Below are 20,750 nucleotides of genomic sequence, written 5' to 3'. Positions count from 1 at the left end.
TGGTTTTGGAACAGAAAAATACACTGTTAACTGGTATGAATGTTAGTAAGTGATTGTGACATCTAAAGTGAAATTCAGCTAAACAAGTGATTAATTACATCACATTGACTAATACCTAATTCAATGAAAAGTAAATATTTATCAATTCAATCTGATAATTGATTAATAAAATATGCAACTATGTCATGTAGTAGAGTCTTTTCCGGCGAGCTAAGTTCAATAACAAATTGAATCTAGCGTATTGTCTTCATCACAATTATTACCGTGTCGTGTTTAGTGTCAATCTGTAGAGGGCAATCCCACCTTTTCTCTCCGACGGGTACCCACGCAGGAATATTTCTCGTAGCCCTCTCCTTTCATCCCGGTGCTGGATTTATATTTAAGAGGAAAAACGAAGAAAAACAATCAACAACGGCATATGACATGCAATGTACTTAACTTCAATTAAAAGAAAATAGTGAATACATAAGCAACTTGAACATGACAGAAGGCATCCATCTAATTTACAGTTTTACACGTGATACGGACTCAACTGGAAATGAAATTCTCTAAAATAGGACCATTGTGCATGAAAACTGGCTGGTCTCGTTTTGTAAGACAAATAATGCCAAAGGAATCCTATCCCATATGTTTTCCTATATATATATACCACTACAGTTACAATGCTTGCAAAATAAAATTAAACTATTTAGGGGTAAGACTCAATAATAATCATAGTTGCAAGTTTGCCTCAACATAGATGTTCCTGAGCTTTTGCCACATATTGTCATTATAACATCACTATGGCAAGAATCTTGAATAAATGTATCATCAACCTCGTAGACTTCTTCATGAGATAACATCTCCACTATCACCCAAAACACTTTGCTCTTAATTGTTCGGTTTCAGTTTTATCAAGCAAGCCCTAAGACTACAGACAAATATTGTATTTAAATGCTGCATTATGTAAAAAAGGCTGAGCTGAAGAATTATACCTCAATATAACAGTAATCATCACACCATTTCTTGTATCAGGGGTAAAAGGTAGGATCAAACTTGTGTCACTATTCAACTGCACAATGGTATTGTACATGAATTGAATGTGTTGTTCATCACTGAAAGAACTGTTTCAAATGAATGACCAATAGCAGTTCGGGTCATGTATGTGTGCACTGGTCATGAAACTATCATTGGTTATAACCAACCCTGTGACTGCTGTAACAACGAACCAAACTCAATTTTTTGAAAGCTGCCCACTGCAGAGCAGCCAACAGCTCACTTTGATAAAATTTGTTATAATACATGCATTTCAGTCACTAGATTCCAAAATCCTATTTAAATTTGAATTGTTGCATGGCTTATAACCAGCATCCTTCATGTCCATGGTCAATTTGTCCAAGATATAATATATCTCACCACTTTGAGGGTGCTTCTCATCTCTGGATACAAAGAAGTTCACACACCCAGCAATCTCAACCCAACTACATCCCATTTCCTTTTGCAAACCTTTTTCCTTCATCTGATTTCTCACTCTATCAACATTTTCCCACTCTCCTTCCTCTGCATAGATATTTGAGAGCAAAACATGATATCCAGCGATCCTTTTTTCTGTTTCCATATTAAGCAACTTTTCAGCAATAACTTTTCCCAATTCAAAGTACCCATGATTTTTGCAGGCCCCAAGAATAGAACCCCAGATTTCTATGGCATTACCATCCTCACCCAATCTCTGGACAAACTCATAGGCTTCGACCACCCTCCCAACCCTCCCTAACATGTCTGCAACACAACAATAATGTTCAATTGAGGGCTTAACTTGATGTACTTTGTCCATAGACTCAAATATGTGAAGACCTTCTTCAACCAAACCACTATAACTGCAAGCAGACAAGATGGCAACAAAAGTAACTGCATCAGGCTTAATCCCACATCTCAGCATCGAATCATACAAGGCAAGAGCTTTCTTACCCATTCCATGCTGACCATAGCTCATTATCATTGTGGTGTATGTGACAGAATTCTTCTCTGGTGCTCTGATAAAAACATTCTCAGCATAACTGATTGCACCCGATTTGGAATACGTGTCCACTAAAGCAGTTCCCACAAAAACATTTTCGTCCAAGAAATGTCGTATGGCAAATGCATGAAGTTGCCTGGCAAAGGTTGTGCTTCCCATTGAACTACAAGCTGGGAGAATCGATGCTAAGGTCACTGCATTTGGCATTACCTTGTGAACTAATGCCTCTCTAAGAATGAGAATGGCTTTATCGCTGAGACCATTCTGTGTATAACCAGCAATCATAGCATTCCATGTGGCCAGATCTCTATCACTTGGGCAGTTCTGCTCAAATAACAACTCAGAAGTCCTAACCAACCTGGATTTCGCATACATATCAATCAGATAACTCTCCATACCCTCAAACTGTATCCCATGGCGAATTAGATATGCGTGGGTTTGCCTTCCAATGTAAGAGCTCCTAATGTTAGAAGCCGCAGAAAGAAGGGCCGTCGCAGTGACGGAATCAATGGGAAACTTCTGCTTCTCCATCTCGCACACAAGCATGAGTGCTTCCTCATCCAAACCATTTTGTACAAAGGAAGAAATTATAGTATTCCACGAAACAGCATCCCTTTGAGGCATGTTATCAAAAACCTTCAAGGAAGTATCAACAAAATTGCATCTGGAGTACATAACCATGATAGCATTGACAACAATAACGGGAGTAACTGCCAAACTTTTAAGAACAAATGCATGCAGCTGCTGAGCCAATTTAATTTGCTGCAGCAGCGAAACAGCACAGATAACGGACAGAAAAGTGACCTCATCGCACACGGCCTCCTCTGACTCCAAGGCTCGAAGGAAAACATCAATCCCTTGAAGGGGACAGTTATTTTGAACATAACCACCAATCATGGTATTCCAAACCTCTGTATTTTTGTTGGAACAACGGTCAAAAACCATCCTAGCATAGTCTAAGCAACCAAGATCAGCAAACATAACGATTGCGGAGCTAACAGCGAAGACGTCATTGGCATAGTCAGCACCAAATTTAAGAAGCAAGGCATAAAACATAAGAGCGGTTTTGGGATCGGGGACAGCAGGGAAGACATTGACGAAAGTAACGGGAGTGGGAGTGATGGAAGTTTTAATGAGGGTGGCGAAGGCGCGAAGTGCGTGAAGCTGTCTGTGGGTTTTGACATACCAGGAAATCAAGGTGTTCCAGGCGACGACGTTTCGTTTGCGCATAAAGGCGAACACTTTGAGGACGTAGTCGAGTTGGGATTGAACAGTGGAGGGGGGCAAGCAGACGGAGTACATGTTCAAGAGGGAGTTGTAGACGATTCGAGAGTTGGATTGGGAGCGAAGAAAATGGGAATGAATGGCCTTACCGGCCAAGAGGTTCTGGGTTAGGGAGCAGGCCTTGAGGGTGGAAGAGAAGGTGTAGCAATCGGAAGGGGTGTCCGGGCTGGACTTCATTTCCGCGTACAGATGGAGGGCCTCCAAAGGCATGTGGTTGCAGATGAAGCCGATGATGACGGTGTTCCAGACCGCGGAGGAGGCACGTGGAAGCGTGTCCAGAAGATGGCGTGCCAAGTGAGGTTGTCCCTGTTGGCACAGTTTGCTTAGGCGAGACCGAATGCTAACGCCGCGGCTTGGCTTTCCGCCCTCAACTGGAACAGGAGGAACGGGAACAACCGTAGAAGAAGCCATGACCCTCATCCCACACACAAACAAACACTATCCCAATCCCATCCTATTCTTGTCACTCTTCATCCATTCCCAACCTACCACCAAAATATCTATCCATATTACAGAAAAAGATTAGGTGAAATTGTATGAAATTTTTCCTAGGCCAGTTTTTTTGTTTGCCTATAGTAAACAATTTTAATTGTCTTTTTTCTGTTTATAATAATACAACAATTTTTATTATTTTTTATAATTTAAAATGTCTCATTTTCATTCTAATTACAATTTTTTTATACTTTTGATTTCTTCACCATCAAGTGTCAACTAAACTCATTTGAATAAATGTAATGTCACATTGATATCAAATACAATTAGGTAACTTTAGACAACGAAAAAAGATAATAAAAAAATAATAATTATATAGACCGTGTATCAAACAACATTAGTTTTTTAATTGACTAAAAATCAATTAATTTTGTTTATATTTGAGTTTGATGAAAAAAATTAGACGGGCCCATCGCCAATGCCATCGTAAATGGATGGAATTGGATCTTCAGAGAAACGAGGAGTGCAAGGTTGCTATCGTTAGTGTTGATGATGCAAAGGAGGCACTTGAATGCAAGCATGTTGTTTATGATGTAAGTTTTTGACATTTTATCACTTATTGTCCTTTTCACACACCTACCCCAAGTCTCCAAAAATACTAAATCATAGTATCAGCTGCATATGCTTCATGCATAGTATCACCCACTATTGGCAAACCCCTTCACCTCTTTTCTTGCTTCCCCTGCATCCCATTCCCATCATTTCATTATTACCGACAGTCATTGCTGTTACCCATTTACAACCATTTGTTTCTTGTTTATTAATTCTGACAGCCTTCAATTCATCATATATTAAATTCATCAAAATTAAATATAACATAAAGCCAAAGAATTAATGAGTAAACTTCTATTAAAGGTACATGAACTGGACGCGGAATGCTTAATAGTCACTCATCACTGTTAACCTTTAGTTTTATCAAATAGGTCCTAAGACTGCTGAAAAATACAGTATTAAAGCTTTATTGTGTGGAAAAAGGATTAAGAATTATACCTTGATATAAAAGTAATCATCACACCATTTCTTGAATCGGGGGTAAAAAGTAGGTTCAAACTTGTCACAGGCTTGTTTTTTAATCTACATAAGAAGCATGATATATTGTTAGAGAGATTTTAAGTGACCTTGATTGCAGAATCCTTAAGCATTTGCAAAAACCTTTCATAGAAACATAAAGAGAAACAAATTCTGTGCTTAACATTTCAATGCCTCCCATTTAAATGAACCAAGCTACATAAATTGAACTCAAGAAAACCCACCTAAAACTACAAAAAAAAAATATATTAAAAGTACTCTCAAAAAGGACCAAAATCATCAAGGTGTGGTGACATTTTAGAACAAAAGAAATTGATTTTTTTTCTTTAATCTTTTACCAAGAAAAAAGCCATTATCAATTCTTAATATAAAAAAGATATCAAAATAGAAATATCAAATTTATATTGTTCGAGAGGAGAAATAATGAGAGGTGTTTCTTTTTTCTTGTACTAAACAAAATCCCTAAATTGGAATAAAATAAAAATTATTTTAACCTTTTAATTTAAAAATAATAAATAAATTTATGTTAAAATAAGCTAAAAAGAATTTTTTAAAATAATTATTTTTTTATACATTTTATTTATTCATTTCCAATATTCTTATCAATTATTTAAATAAGAAGAAATATTCATAAGTCATTGGTGAACCTTATTTGACCAAAATCAACTCAAAATATTTGAGTTGGATTTTCTTGTGTATTTAGGTCAAACTTAATCAAAATTATTTATGTATGAGTTGGTTTATAAATTTTAATTTTTAAATGTTCACTTATTAATTAATATTAAAATTACTATTATCATTATATATATATATATATATATATATATATATATATATTAAATTTTAAAAATATTATTATTAGTGATAGGGACTCTATGAAATTCTTTAAATATGTTTTGTGTAAGAAGTTTTTTTTTTAAGGATAACATGAAAGTTCACCTGGAACCGTGATGTTGCAAATTAATCAAATATTCTAGGTGTAGACGATAGGTTTGTCTTGTTGGTTGAATTTTTAAGGTTTGAGGTGTAATATAATTGGATATAGACCTATGTAATATGTATCAGTGTTTGCTATTATTTTACTTTTTTTTTATAAATTAGTTTGAAATTTGAAATCATTTTAAATTTGCAAAGCTCGTTAACCCAACCCAAATGATTTTATTTGTGATTGGATTTGTTTGAATTGGTTTTTTTAAAAAAATTATACAAATTCAACTCAATTCATAAAATATTTGATTGAATTGAGATATAGATTTAACTAGACAGAAGATAACTAGACTCATAAAGACTCCTACAAATAAGTAGAGAATTTGTTTTGACTTTTTTTTTTAATCCTATTCATCTAATAACACATGTTTTTCACCCAATTTTTCTTTGTCCTCTTTATTTCACTTTTGTAATGTACTTATTCATTAGGGGTAGGTAAACGTAAGTCCTCTGACATGAGAAGCTTATATATAGTTATTATGCAAAAAGATTTTTAATTATTAATTTTTGCTAATATAAGGATTTTTAATGTTAAAACAGTACTCAAAAAAAGGCCGGAAAAGAAAAATGAAGTTGAAAAGTCGAAAACATCCCGGGTCTAGGTTTTCTCTCTCGTCCACTCGCAGATTCAAACATTTGGGAGGCTGAGGCATCTCTCTCTGTTTTCTAGGTATGTGCAGTTCCTCAATTAGAGTTTGGGCGAGGATTCCAATTCCATAACCATTCCCTGCCATGCCACCTTCTCTGCTTTTGCTAACTTTTTTTTTTTTTTTTGTAGAATGGGAGCTGGGCGTGAAGTCTCCATCTCACTTGATGGAGTGAGGGACAAGAACCTTATGCAGCTCAAAAAGCTCAATCTCGCTCTTTTCCCTGTTCGTTACAATGACAAATACTATACCGATGCACTCGCTTCCGGTGAATTCACCAAACTAGGTTCTACTCTCTGCTTCTTTCTCACTTCCGTTTTTTCACATTAATTCATTGCTTCGGCTCTTTCATTCACCATTACTTCACAATCTTTATTCTTCCTACCTGTTACGTACTTCTTTCTCCTTGCTTATGTATTTCTGAACCAGCTACTCTACTGGGTTTATGCTGTCAGGGTTTTGTTGGGGAGTCAAATTCAAAACAAATCACTTGTGATCCATTTCAAATAAATAAATAAAAAATGAACTCTTTTTTGTTCCAATTAGTTACTTGTTTGCCTCCACAAAGCTTCCCATGATTAGGGAATGATCTGATGGACAACAAGTTGGTTGCCAAAACATATATTTGATAGTTTTTTCCTTTTATTTGATGCTGAAGCAGAAGCACGAGTGTGTCAATGTCTGTATCTTGGCTTGTATATTCCCTTTGAGATTTTCTTAAGCTTACTGCACTTCAGTTCCTGCACAGGTTGTCTTTAGCAATTTAGCTTCCTTCACATATTAAAGCTCAAGATTCTGATTCCACTGTAGGATATTAGGTCTTATAATCCATTATTAATATATATTCCTCTGCAAGGGTAAGGCTGCATACAATGACCCTCCTCATACCTTCGCACTGCAAGGAGCCTTTGGCACCGGGTACATTAATTTTTTTCATACTCATTGTTGTCAAAATTGTGAGTAAGATCAAAGGATTGCCTTCTGATTCCCTTGCGCGCTCTCACTCAATTAAGCCTAATCACATTCTCTAGTCTCTATTGGTTTTGTGTTATGCCTTCCATTGACCATCATCTGCATTCTACTTCCAGCACCAACATCTTTGTTTCTGCCTTCAAGGTTCAAGCTTCGTGCCTCACTGCCTTCAAGCTTCTTTTTTTCTGCCCTTGCTTTATGTTTTAGATTGCCATTGAGGATTACTTATCTGACTTTTTTTGTATGTAAACTTATGATTGTGAATTTTCAATTTTAGTTTAGTTAAATATTGTGATTTAAGCGTTATTTTTTGTGTACACATGTGTTAGTATAATTTTGCATTTTTAGTAGGATCTTATGATTCATGTTACGATCTGGGTTATATAATCTTCTACTCCCTTCCCGGTCTTAGCTAGGATCTTGATTTTGACAACATTGGATATGCTGATGGTTGGAGAGCTCTTTTGAATTGATTTCCCCCCTTCTTTTTTCTGCTTTATTTAAGGAGAATTCGTACTCCCTCTTTGCTTTTGGTAAATTTATCCATGCCTAAAAAAATGTACAGAGTTATCTTTATTGGAATACAACACAAGGTGTCTTCAATACTTAATCATGTGCTTTTGAAAGCATTTGGACTTAAGAGTTAACATGCAAGCATTTCTTTAATCAAACCAGCTGTTTGGTATCTCTGCCCTTTCAGTTTGGTTGATAATATGAATGATACACAAAGAAGGGATGGGTATACAAGGGACCTATAGAATGTGTCTAACACCATTGATTACTTTGCCTTTGTCTTTCAGCTTACTATAGTGATATTTGTGTTGGAGCGATTGCGTGCCGGCTGGAGAAGAAAGAAGGTGGGGGGCAAGTTCGGGTTTACATCATGACATTAGGTGTTTTAGCACCTTACCGTGGACTTGGTATTGGTAAGCAAGAAACGGAATATCTTTCCCTGGTGATTGAAAGTTTAATTGATCATTCTGTTAATGACTTCTTGGTGTGGATACCTGTCCCAGTACCACAAATACAGATTAATGGTTTGTCATGAGGTGCAAGCTTCATATTGGGAACATGTTAATTTACATCTGGCAACAATCATTGTTTCAAAATTTATCCCTTCCTTTTAAGCTTGTTATGTACATTGTTTTATAAACTATGCAAGTTTTGTGATGTGAATCTTGGGATTTATGCAGGAACAAGGCTTTTGAATCATGTTCTTGATCTTTGCTCCAAGCAAAACATTTCTGAGGTTTACTTGCATGTGCAGACAAACAATGAGGATGCCATAAACTTCTATAAGAAATTTGGATTTGAAATTACAGAAACAATCCAGAACTATTATACAAACATTACACCGCCTGACTGCTATGTTCTCACGAGGTATACTGTTCTAAGCACAACGAAGAAATAACATTTCAGATTTTGAGGGGAAGTAATCAGAGATTGTTGCATTGTTTTATGGGTTTTGCCATGGATGTATTACACTAAGGTTTTTTATGTCCAATGCTAGATTTTAAACAGCAAAGTTAGCTAAAAAAAAAAAAGGAAGCACTTGGAGATTCTCTTGCTAAGGTACCATCTTAGAAGCAATTTATTAAAAACTATCACAAATTATTAATTTATTATGATAACTAAAAACTATCACAAATTATTAATTTATTATGTCAAAGACTAAAAGAAGCAATTTGTCAAAATCTAAGATAAAAAAAAATAGCTTTAAATTTTAGGTACTAAAAAAAACACTCACTTCAAAATCAAATACTAAAACATTAATTAAGCCTTTTTTAATCAAGTATCCTTGGCCAAAAGTCAATAGCTAATATCTTGAGACATTAAGATTCATTTAAGAAATTGACCTCTCTCAATATATATTTTTTCATTTGTATGAGTTAAAAATTAAATTCATAATCACATGTTTAAGAGATAATATTATTTATTAATCATGTCACATGCTTATCTACATTGTATGGTCAAGACTAAATGTTTTTGACTTTGGGTTATATTAAAATTTAAAACTTTGTGAGCAATTATACCCAAAGTTAAAAATATTAGCAAACCAAACATAACATTAGTTTTAATTTTGTACTTTAACCGTACTTTTTGTCTAGTTATAATTATTTATATTTAGTATTTTTATAAAAAATATTCAATAGATAAAATTAGTGTAATGTGTGACATGTCCTTTATTTTTTTAGATTAAATAAAAGTATAATATTTTTTTTAAAATGAAATAAACAAAATGGTTTCCAAGTGCTAATTTTAGAGTTTTTCTTCTTCTTTCTAAACAGTCCATACTTTTTTTTATTATAGTCTATACTTTCTCTTTATTAATTTATACAGATTAACCTCATCACTTTGCATTATATTTTTCTAAGTTAGTGGAGATAATTTTGAGTGAGAAACGTAACATTAACAAGTTTAATTGAAATTATGAGATCCAAATGTGAATAATTAGAATAAAGGAAATCAAAATCATGAAGATAAAAACATGCATGAAATAATACTTTTTTAGTACTTATTAGTTTTACTTCTTTTTTTAACCCCTCTATTTGACGTTCAAATTACAAAATAATTAATAAGTTATATTTGTTTAATTTTTTGACATAAAAAAAAGTTAATTTTTGGTTTGACCAGTCTTCAGTTTTTTTTTTAATAGATCAGTTTACTAGTTTAAATCAGTTTGATTTAATTTTAAACATCTCTAATACAACAAACATATATGCTACAATTCATATGAATAAGGCAGAGATGAATAAAAGAAAAAAAATGTAAGATGAATGACGAGATGCAAAGAGATAGGAAAAAAAAGTGCACTGTATAAACTATTATATAGTTTGCTATATGAATATAATATCTTACAATAATTTGCATCGCGGCAAAGAAGAAACATAAGTAACTATTTTGGCATTTTAATGTTAGACACGGATCCTAGGTATTTAATTTATCTCAATTGTTTGGTATGGTGAAATTATCCTGCAAAAATTCCACGTGGATAGAGAGTTGAGAGTAAAGACGATGGAAGACATTATCCACACAATATCCCATCCCTTATCGGATTCATCATACTACGTGTACACAATTGGTTGGAGAACTAGATCATAATCTCATCCTCACTACACTGCGTCATTCAATATCCACCAGGAGTTCGATACTGCTTTTACATGCGGGCCAAGGTAGTGGCTCAGCGTGCCCCATATCTTCCACCCTTTGGCTATTCCTAACCATTGAGTACAACTTCACATTTTAGAAGAATACCCCCTCTTTTGCTGCATCAGAGGAGTTGTAAATTAAGAGCATGGCTGCACAAGCTCTTGTATCATCATCTTCTCTTACCTTCTCAGCGGAGGCTGCAAGACAAAGTCTTGGACCAAGATCACTCCAATCTCCATTTGGCTTCTCCAGAAAAGCCTCCTTTCTTGTTAAGGCAGCTGCTACCCCCCCTGTCAAGGTCTGTAATTCCTCTCTCACTCAATGTGTTTTTATATTTTTATCTACACTTGTACTTAAAAAAAAAACTCTCTTTCTTTTGGTGTTCAGCAAGGATCAGACAGACCTTTGTGGTTTGCATCAAAGCAAAGTCTTTCTTACTTGGATGGCAGGTAAATTTCATCCTTGTTCATTAATAACTTAATATAACGATATATAAACTTCTCATAAGCTCTTACAGAATAATTAAGAAGATAAAATGAAGTTTATTTCATGAGTTAAAATTAGTCTATGCATAAGTTAATTCATTTAATCTAGTTATTTTGTTTATTCCGTTAACACTTATGTATCTATGCTATTTATAAGTGTAATAAATAAATGAAATGGCATGGTGGTGGTGGAATTGAGTTGATTTAGCATCATTTGCATTGCAGCCTTCCGGGTGACTATGGATTTGACCCTCTGGGACTTTCAGACCCTGAAGGAACAGGAGGGTTCATTGAGCCGAAATGGCTAGCATATGGTGAGATAATCAATGGTCGTTATGCAATGTTGGGTGCAGTTGGTGCAATAGCACCTGAAATTCTAGGCAAGGCTGGTCTGATCCCTCAGGAGACAGCACTCCCATGGTTCAGAACGGGTGTGTTCCCACCTGCAGGAACCTACAACTACTGGGCAGACTCCTACACACTGTTCGTGTTTGAGATGGCACTGATGGGATTTGCAGAGCACAGAAGATTCCAAGACTGGGCCAAACCAGGCTCTATGGGCAAACAATACTTCCTAGGACTAGAGAAGGGTCTTGGAGGTTCTGGTGAGCCAGCTTATCCAGGAGGACCTTTCTTCAACCCACTAGGCTTTGGTAAGGATGAGAAGTCCTTGAAGGATTTGAAGCTCAAGGAAGTGAAGAATGGAAGGTTGGCTATGTTGGCAATCTTGGGTTACTTTGTTCAAGCTCTTGTCACAGGTGTTGGCCCATACCAAAACCTCCTAGATCATTTGGCTGACCCCGTGCACAACAACATCTTGACCAGTCTCAAGTTCCACTGAATGTATTATATGTTATTTTACATATTCTTTACGTTGCCAAAACTCAACTACCTTTCTACCTTTCTATATCATGTGGACATTTTGTTCCTTGGTGTGGCGCTGTAAGAAATGACATGTAAAACAACTAGAAACATTCGACATCTTTCTTGTGTTATCTCTTTGCTCGTTAGATTAACCGTCCCTAAGCTTTTATTTATTTGAGCCTTCTTCCTTCATTCCAAATTGCTCGAGTCTCACGACAATCTTGTTAAACTGGAATGAATCCTATACACAAATGTGTATCTTTTAAGGCAATAGCTTAACTCCCAAACATTTGTTTCACAGCAACCTCAAATATCAAACAGCAATCAAGTCACAAGATTTTAATTTTGGTCCACAATTAGGTATTTGAAAATCATTTTAATTCTTTTCTATTTTGAGTCTGAATTAAATATTTTATTTTAGAAAACTAAACTCATTGACCAAGAGTAAAAAAAAGGCTAAACGCTCTTGGAGTGCTTTTTTATATTCAATGCATAAGATTTTTTTTTTTAAACACTATGCATAAGATTTAAACATGTAACTTAGTTTGTTAAGAGAAATTAAGTTTTTTTGTCCCTCGAATCAAATCACGAGGTTTAATTTAAATTTCATTCAAATTTGATAAAAATATATTATATGCGCACAAAGATTTTTTATGTGTATTTTGCGTGGTCAGAATTTGTGCGGAAAGATTATATGCATACAAAGACAAAAACTGCTGGAACAACAAGGACCGACCAAGTGGTGTGATTTAAGAAAAAATGAAATTAAAGTTGATATTTGGTAAAATTTTATTGAGGTTTATTGTAATTTTTTTACACTATCAATCAGTTGAAAATCATCTTAAATTATGATTCAAAAGTTTTGTTAGTATTGAATTTTATTTAAGAATGACTTAAAAAAATTAATTAGTATTACCTATATCATATATGAACATGATATATCTATCTACTTTTCATGAGAATTTTACATAATCATAGTTAAATGTACTTAATTTAGGTTAATTTACTTTTACAAACACTTAATTGAAAATTATTTTGATATCATGAATGTTATTACATAGTGTTGATAAAACATTTTTAAATGTATAATTATTAAAAAAATATAACCTTTTGATTTGAAATTAGGCAAAATTGTATTTTTAGTTCCTCATTTTGTCTTCAATTTCGGATTTGATCCCCCATTAAATTAATTCATAAATTTTATCCTCCTATTTTCTAAAATCATGCAATGTTGGTTCCCCAGGTCATGATTGGACGTTGACCGTTAGCAAATGATATTGACTGTCACGTGTCATGTTCTTATTGGATCATGACTGTCACGTGTCATGTTCTGATTGGTCAATGAAAGCAACAATGCATTTCATCTTTCAGGGAGTTGACATCCAATTAGAGCGTGACATGTGGCAGTCGTCATCCAATAAGAATGTGACACGTGGCAGTCAATGTCACTTGTTAATGATCAACGTCCCATTGTAGCCTGGGAGACCAATGTTGCATGATTTTACAAAATAGGAGGATTAAATTCGTGAATTAAATTACTAGGGGACCAAATCCAAAATTGAAAAAAAACTGGGAGATCAAATTTACAATTTTGCCTTGATATTATTAAAAGAGTAAAAATAATACAGTGTTACTTCCACATAATCAGCGAATAGTTAGTCTGGAATATGATTATGTGAGGTGCAGGAAGCAAAAATCTAGATTCACCTGAGAACAAAAACTATAAAGCAGGCCAGGCGATCCACGAAAGGGTCAAACAATTAACTAAAAACAGAATATGAAGCGAAGGTGGGCTTGAGTGGGCCAAGCGTTCAGCAAGAGCAAGTAGTAAAGTATCATTTTCATTTTGGCGAACGAGTGCGAATCTTTTTTCTCTTGTGTTGTTATTTTATTTCATCTGCATCTGCATCTGCTACGTTGTGTTGAGCAGTGAGATCTGTATCGCCAAAATTCATGGTAACCTCTCTAACCAGATCTCTTCCTTTTCACTTTGCAATATGCTTTTGCTCCTGCATCCATTAATTTTACATTCCTCGCCTTTTTGCTTCTTCTTTTATTACTTGTTAGCTTTCTCAATGAACCTGTTTGCTGTTATACTTTACTCTTGTGATCTGATTCTCGGTTTTTAAGCCGACATGCATTGCCTTTTTCTTCTCTTCTTCTTCAAAACTATTGGATCTGATTTCAATATGTTGATATTATTATTATTATTATTATTATTATTATTATTATTATTATGTGCTTGCATTTTGCTGTTTTTTCCCCCTCAAAATCTCTGGCCTCTCATGTTAAAATGCTTATTCCATTGTAGATTTCGTGTTGAATGCATCGTCCGAGTTAGGTTAATTTTTCGACATTTTTTGGTGTAAAATGGAGGTGCCAACTAGGAGAAAACCCGTGATCTACTGGATTTGCCTTTTCGTCATTGTCAATGCGTTTGTACAAATTAGCAATGCATTTTATCTTCCGGGAAGCTACATGCACACTTACTCAAATGGAGATAATATATATGCCAAGGTTAATTCATTGACTTCTATTGAGACTGAGCTTCCCTACAGCTACTACAGTCTCCCTTACTGCAAGCCCCTTGGTGACATAAAGAAAAGTGCTGAGAATCTTGGAGAGCTCCTCAGGGGAGATCAGATTGATAGCTCTCCCTACCTTTTCCGCATGAACGTTAATCAGTCAATCTACCTCTGTACTACGACCGCCTTGAAAGAGAATGAGGTAAAGCTACTGAAACAAAGAACTCGTGATCTGTATCAAGTAAATATGATCCTTGACAATTTGCCTGTTATGAGGTTTGCCAATCAAAATGGGATTAAGATCCAGTGGACGGGGTTCCCTGTTGGGTACACACCCCCTGATGGCAGTGCTGATTACATCATTAACCATCTCAAATTCAAAGTCTTGGTTCATGAATATGAAGGAAATGGTGTTGAAATCATTGGGACTGGGGAGGAAGGTATGGGTGTTATCTCTGAAGCTGAAAAGAAGAAGGTATCTGGATATGAAATTGTTGGCTTTCAGGTTATCCCTTGCAGTGTTAAGCGTGATCCTGAAGTCATGACAAAACTCCACATGTATGACAATATCTCTTCAACAAACTGCCCATCTGAGCTAGACAAGTACCAACCGATTAAAGAGCAAGAGAGAATATCATTTACATATGAAGTTGAGTTCGTGAAAAGTGATATAAGATGGCCATCGCGTTGGGATGCTTATTTAAAGATGGAGGGTTCCCGGGTGCATTGGTTCTCCATCCTAAATTCACTGATGGTGATCTTTTTCTTAGCTGGTATTGTCTTTGTCATTTTCTTGAGAACTGTGAGAAGGGACTTGACACGGTATGAGGAGTTGGACAAAGAGGCACAAGCACAGATGAATGAGGAGCTTTCTGGATGGAAGCTTGTTGTGGGTGATGTATTTAGAGAGCCTGATGGTTCAAGGCTTCTCTGTGTGATGGTTGGGGATGGGGTTCAGATTCTTGGAATGGCTGCTGTGACTATTGTTTTTGCAGCCCTGGGTTTCATGTCACCAGCTTCCAGAGGTATGCTGCTTACTGGGATGATAATTTTATATCTTTTCCTGGGAATTGCTGCTGGATATGTCAGTGTACGTCTATGGAGGACCATTAAGGGAACCTCAGAAGGGTGGAGATCCATTTCCTGGTTATCTGCTTGTTTTTTTCCTGGAATTGCTTTTATTATTCTGACAGGACTGAATTTTCTTCTCTGGGGCAGCAAAAGTACTGGTGCTATTCCCATTTCCCTGTATTTTGAGTTGCTCTTCCTCTGGTTCTGCATCTCAGTTCCACTTACCCTCATTGGAGGATTTATGGGGACAAAAGCTCAGCAAATTGAATATCCCGTGCGAACTAACCAGATTCCAAGGGAGATTCCTGCACGTAAATATCCATCATGGCTTCTTGTTCTTGGGGCAGGAACTCTTCCGTTTGGAACCCTTTTCATTGAGCTTTTCTTTATCCTTTCCAGTATCTGGCTTGGGAGGTTCTATTATGTATTTGGTTTCCTGTTGGTTGTTCTTCTATTGCTGGTTATTGTTTGTGCTGAAGTGTCAGTGGTCCTCACATATATGCATCTTTGTGTGGAAGATTGGCAGTGGTGGTGGAAGTCATTCTTTGCTTCAGGCTCTGTTGCTCTTTATGTCTTCTTGTACTCCATTAACTACTTGGTTTTCGACCTGCAGAGTTTGAGTGGACCTGTCTCAGCTATACTTTATCTCGGCTATTCCCTGCTCATGGCAATTGCAATCATGTTGTCAACTGGAACCATTGGCTTCCTTATGTCATTTTACTTTGTGCACTACTTGTTCTCATCAGTAAAGATAGATTGAAGTTTGCTTTGCTATCTCTCACCAACTAAGCAAAAGGCATGCTGGAAGATGAATTTTTCTTAAATAGTATAACTTTTGCTTAATTCTTTTTTGTAGCTCTATTGCTTTGCAGCATGTTGAGTGGGGAAATAGATGCCTTGCTGATTGCAGTAAATAGTTGCCACTCAATTTTATGTTGCTATGCGAACTACAGTTTGTTCCCCTTTCTATCTGTCTCTCCCGTAAGTGGTTTACTCATTCAACTAGTGTTTGGTATCATTTTGTTTCATGTGATTTAGTTTGTTCAAGTTGCTTGAGGAAGTTGTAATTGCACAGACTGTCTTATTCCTTATTCTTTCAAATATCAAGAAAAATTAAAGGGATACTTCTAGATTTCTTGACGGTATCCACTGTGCTTTTGGGAGTTCGAATATTTTGCTTTCAAGGATTGGAAAGTGACTTCTTCGTTTACATGATTTTTCTTAGTTTTCCACATATCCGGCTTGGCATTATATTACTACTTCCAGTCCTTATTAAAAGGTCTGAATCAAAAGTTTCTTGGTTCTTTTTATAAGGGTTAATCTAAAATGTCTCTTACGGTAATTATTTTTTTACAATAAGTCAGTTCTGGAATGGCTTAACAGTAAGAGAAACATAATCTATTAATTTAGGATTAATGCTCTCAATTAAATTAACAGAATTCTTTAATTCTGATGATTAGTTAGTAGGGACCTTAGAATAAGGAGCAGAAGTAGTACTTTTTTTTTACTGCGTATTGTTTCATACTGAGTACATATTTTGTTGTGGATCTGCAAAATATTAAATAAATGTACTGGAAACGGCCTGTGAAAATAGACCTGTCCACAAGTCACTCTTAGACGGAATAGGATGCTGCGATGTTCCTTTTTATATTTTGATAAAGACAAAACAAGTTTAATGGATCGTATGCAAGTGAGTCTTGTTATAATGTTTGTGTCTTTATCTTTTAAATCATGAGAGAGAACATGCAAGGATCTATGCACATGTTTGTTTTCACGTCTGATTAGCAATCGACGTGGAAGCTACAAGTTGCGGCAACAGATTAAATGCACGTAGTATCCCTATGATGTGAAGCCAAATAGATTCTAAATTTGTTTTAAGTAGATAGTTTGTGTGATTGGCTCATTTGTCTGTGCATCTAACTCTCTTGATTCCGTCAATCTCATCGCAAAGGGAAGCCACCCTCTCCTGCTGCTGATACTAGTATCAGCGTATCACCTTTGTTATGAGTTGGGTTTGTTGTTTGGTTATCATGTATCCAAAATGAAAAAGAAAAACATTTATAAATTACAGGTGTTTCGTTTCGTATATCCTTCTGCGTTGGTTTCATATGGTTCTATTCTAATGACAAACTCCTGGATACGCTAGCAGTGAAAGAATTACAAACCTTTGTTAGGTTTGTTTCTTCTGGCTACTATTCCCTTGGCCAGGCTCTTCAATTTATTGTTTATCCAGTTTGGCAAGCTACAAGAGAAACTTTTGCGTGGATCTTGTCTGCACAGGCTGTGTAGAGTAAATTGATTGGTAATTATTTTATATTTAATAGTTACATAAATTTGTGAGACACAATTACTTTATAACTAAAGGAATGACGTATTCGTTTTTTTTTTATTGATTTAGTTGTATAGATAAGGCGTACACTGGAAATCCACACTAGTTTCTCTTAACTATTTAGTTATTCAAATCAAATCCTAAAACAAACATCATGAAAAAAGAAGTTGCCTGCTAGTTATTGTCAAACATCGGCAGATTACTCCTACACATTAATTATATTGGGATGGGAGACCCTTTCCAATCTCCAAGACATTCCAGAATTGGGTCAACAATCTTTGCTTGACACATGGCTGTATATACTTTTTCAAATTCCTCATCGGGTGAGAGATTCTTTTCTCCGGTGAGCAACCCTATCTCTAACTCCTCCCTCACAAACTTGTACAGTGGATATGACCTACACTCCTTTATTCTGTTTGGAATTGCTGGATTGCCATTCTCATAAGCTACCCTTGCATTTTCAACTTCCTTTGGCAAGAGAGACTTCAATTCATCCTCAAAAGCTCCTATCTTCTCAAAAATCAACAAGCTCACATTCTTGTCATTAATGGCACTGATGTGTGCTTTCTCATAAAGTACTTGCTTTAGTTTTGGCATCAAGGGGTACGTAACATTGGAGGGATCATCAATGTAGGAAAATACGTACTCTCTATCGACCACTTTAAGCAAATCTTTCTCACAAAGTCGAAATGGGTTAATTTCTTCTTTGCCTTCTGTAATTAATGTTTTCTGTGCAACTCTGCTTACAGTATTCTTGACCGTACTCTTGAAATTTTCCTCCAAATGCCTCAAGTCAATAGCTTGGCAGAGTGCAACCAGATAAGTCGAAGACATGAGCTTTAATATCTCAACGGCTTCGACAGTTTTCAAAGCAGAAATTAAGCCCAAAGAGTTCACATCTTGGTTGTGCTGCTCAGCACTTTGCACATGGCTCGTTACTGGATTTGCTAGATATTGAAGTTCAGAACAATAAGCAGCCATGGCAACTTCAGATGCCTTGAAACCGTAATCCAGACTTGGGTTTCTACCAGCAGAAAGATTTGATGGCAACCCATTGTTATACAAATCATTGACTAGCTCAGTAAATTGGGCAAAGATGAGTTTGCCAATTGAAGCAACAGCTAAACGTGCATTATCCATTGAAACTCCAATTGGGGTTCCTTGGAAATTACCACCATTCAGTGCCTTATTCCTTGTGACATCAATCAAGGGATTGTCATTTACTGAGTTTATTTCCCTTTCAATTGATTTGGTCGAATACCGGATGATTTCAATCTGTGGACCAAGCCACTGAGGAGAAGTTACAAGAGCATAACGATCTTTTCTTGGCTTCTGCAATGGATCTGGCTGTTGCAGTTTAGCATCTTTGACATAAGAGCTTCCATCTAGAATGTGTTCCATAATAGCTGCAGCTTCAATTTGACCAGGATGATACTTCAGCTTATGTATTAGATGATGTGTAAATTCTGGCTTCCCTTGCATGACTTCTGCAAAAACTGCTGATAGAACTTCGGACAATAAAGCTAATATGTTTGCCTCAAAAAGCACAGTAGAAGCTACGCCAGACCCAACGGCCGTGCCATTTACGAGGGCAAGACCTTCCTTGGGCTTCAACTCAAAGAACCCAGAATGTAGACCTGCTAAATGGAAAGCTTCCTTAGCATTAAGTGACTCTCCAGAGGGTCCAACAGCTTTACTATTTCGCCTACCAGTTAGCAATGCAACAATGTAGGACAGAGGAATTAGATCACCAGACGCAGTAACTGTACCACGTAATGGCAAGATGGGGGTGACATTGTGGTTCAGTAGTTTCGTGATAGCTTCTAGGATTTCAAATCTGATTCCTGAGTAGCCTTGAAGAAGGGTATTAACCCTCACAAGCATTGCTGCTCTTGTTGCTGATTTAGGCAGTGTGTGAGATAACTCTGTCTGGTAGCCAAATATTGCGCAGTTTAAAAACCTTGGGAAGGAAAAGAAGAATTTAATTAGAATGCAATGGTCTTTATACTGTCATCTACTAATATATATGTGCGTGCGTGTATGTGTGTGTATAGGTTGTTGTCACATATATCAAACGTTTGTAGACTAAAAAGTTTTATTTGAAATGGCTTTTGATTAGTTGGTGAAAATCTTTAAACTCAAGGAACAATTAGAGCTTTGACCATGAAGTTGCATAATAGTATATAGTATAGAGAGTTGAAGCTGACCTAACCATTTCCTTCTGAAGAGCAAGGCCTTGTTGAGTTTGCCTGTGGGAGGCAGCACCAAAGCCGGTGGTAACACCATAAATGGGAGTGCCTTTGTTAATGTTTTGGGTGATCCAGTCGCAGCTGGCGTCAACGCCTGCCCTTGCAGACTCTGAGAGATCAACCTTAGCCTGCAAGTTATGGTTGGCATTGGCAACAGCAACAGCAGCCACCTGTGATATAGTTAGTGTCTCCCCGCCACCCAGAGAGATAAGTGGCTTCCGGTATTCTGCCACCATGCGTTTTACTTCTTCAAAGTGGCTACCCTTGAGTGAATCTGCTGCATGGCTCCAGTTAAGAGGGTCATTTTCTAGAATAATGGTCGCCATGTTCACAAACAAGAGATCAAAAGTTGTAAGGTTTTGAGAGAGGCTTTGAAGCTTTAAAGAGAGGAGATGGTAGTGCTTGGTTGGTGGGTACTGATATGTGTCGGGGTAGGTGGTTAGGTATTTCTTGACCTTTCATGCATAAGTGTAGGTGGTTAGGTATTTCTTGACCTTTCATGCATAAGTGTTACCATTGACCGAGTCATTTTTGGCATAACCATAACTTGCCGGCTAAAGTTACATTTTACTACTCTTCTCTGCATAAAAACATGTTACTTAAATTTGTTGTTGATAAAATTTTATAAATATACAAATATGTATTTAAACGTTTTAGCATCAACTCAAAT

The 20,750-nt window shown here is 36.1% G+C and overlaps 5 protein-coding genes across 6 annotated transcripts; 3 read left to right on the top strand and 2 right to left on the bottom strand.

Moving 5' to 3' along the window:
- Window positions 1-419: 419 nt before the first annotated feature.
- Window positions 420-3,802, bottom strand: LOC114403888 (pentatricopeptide repeat-containing protein At3g22150, chloroplastic-like). Its single transcript, XM_028367109.1, has one exon. The coding sequence runs from the start codon at window positions 3,698-3,700 to the stop codon at window positions 1,289-1,291; it is 2,412 nt and encodes an 803-aa protein (XP_028222910.1). The 5' UTR covers window positions 3,701-3,802; the 3' UTR covers window positions 420-1,288.
- Window positions 3,803-6,347: 2,545 nt separating this feature from the next.
- Window positions 6,348-8,978, top strand: LOC114403881 (N-alpha-acetyltransferase 50-like). The gene is made up of 4 exons (XM_028367096.1): window positions 6,348-6,458; window positions 6,567-6,721; window positions 8,208-8,333; window positions 8,601-8,978. Exons 2-4 carry the CDS (start codon window positions 6,568-6,570, stop codon window positions 8,816-8,818), a joined length of 498 nt encoding a protein of 165 aa, XP_028222897.1. The 5' UTR covers window positions 6,348-6,458; window position 6,567; the 3' UTR covers window positions 8,819-8,978.
- A 1,556-nt stretch (window positions 8,979-10,534) lies between these two features.
- LOC114403873 (chlorophyll a-b binding protein 8, chloroplastic) lies at window positions 10,535-12,052 on the top strand. The gene is made up of 3 exons (XM_028367085.1): window positions 10,535-10,855; window positions 10,945-11,006; window positions 11,268-12,052. The coding sequence occupies exons 1-3, from the start codon at window positions 10,703-10,705 to the stop codon at window positions 11,881-11,883; spliced, it is 831 nt and encodes a 276-aa protein (XP_028222886.1). The 5' UTR covers window positions 10,535-10,702; the 3' UTR covers window positions 11,884-12,052.
- Window positions 12,053-13,701: 1,649 nt separating this feature from the next.
- On the top strand, window positions 13,702-16,651 carry LOC114403866 (transmembrane 9 superfamily member 12-like). Its single transcript, XM_028367073.1, has 2 exons — window positions 13,702-13,862; window positions 14,218-16,651. Exon 2 carries the CDS (start codon window positions 14,277-14,279, stop codon window positions 16,260-16,262), a length of 1,986 nt encoding a protein of 661 aa, XP_028222874.1. The 5' UTR covers window positions 13,702-13,862; window positions 14,218-14,276; the 3' UTR covers window positions 16,263-16,651.
- A 1,193-nt stretch (window positions 16,652-17,844) lies between these two features.
- Window positions 17,845-20,498, bottom strand: LOC114403853 (phenylalanine ammonia-lyase class 3). 2 transcript variants are annotated; one of them, XM_028367052.1, is made up of 2 exons: window positions 20,039-20,498; window positions 17,845-19,791 (listed from the first exon to the last, which is right to left on the bottom strand). In XM_028367052.1, exons 1-2 carry the CDS (start codon window positions 20,404-20,406, stop codon window positions 18,048-18,050), a joined length of 2,112 nt encoding a protein of 703 aa, XP_028222853.1. In that variant the 5' UTR covers window positions 20,407-20,498; the 3' UTR covers window positions 17,845-18,047. The 2 variants fall into 2 exon arrangements, with proteins under 2 accessions (XP_028222853.1, XP_028222862.1); XM_028367061.1 differs by having other exon boundaries at window positions 20,044-20,360.
- Window positions 20,499-20,750: the final 252 nt, after the last annotated feature.

The sequence above is a fragment of the Glycine soja genome, chromosome 2 (assembly GCF_004193775.1).
Source record: "Glycine soja cultivar W05 chromosome 2, ASM419377v2, whole genome shotgun sequence".
Taxonomy (NCBI): Eukaryota; Viridiplantae; Streptophyta; class Magnoliopsida; order Fabales; family Fabaceae; genus Glycine; species Glycine soja.
Note: the sequence above shows the minus strand (reverse complement) of the source record. Positions and strands in the feature narration are given on the sequence as shown.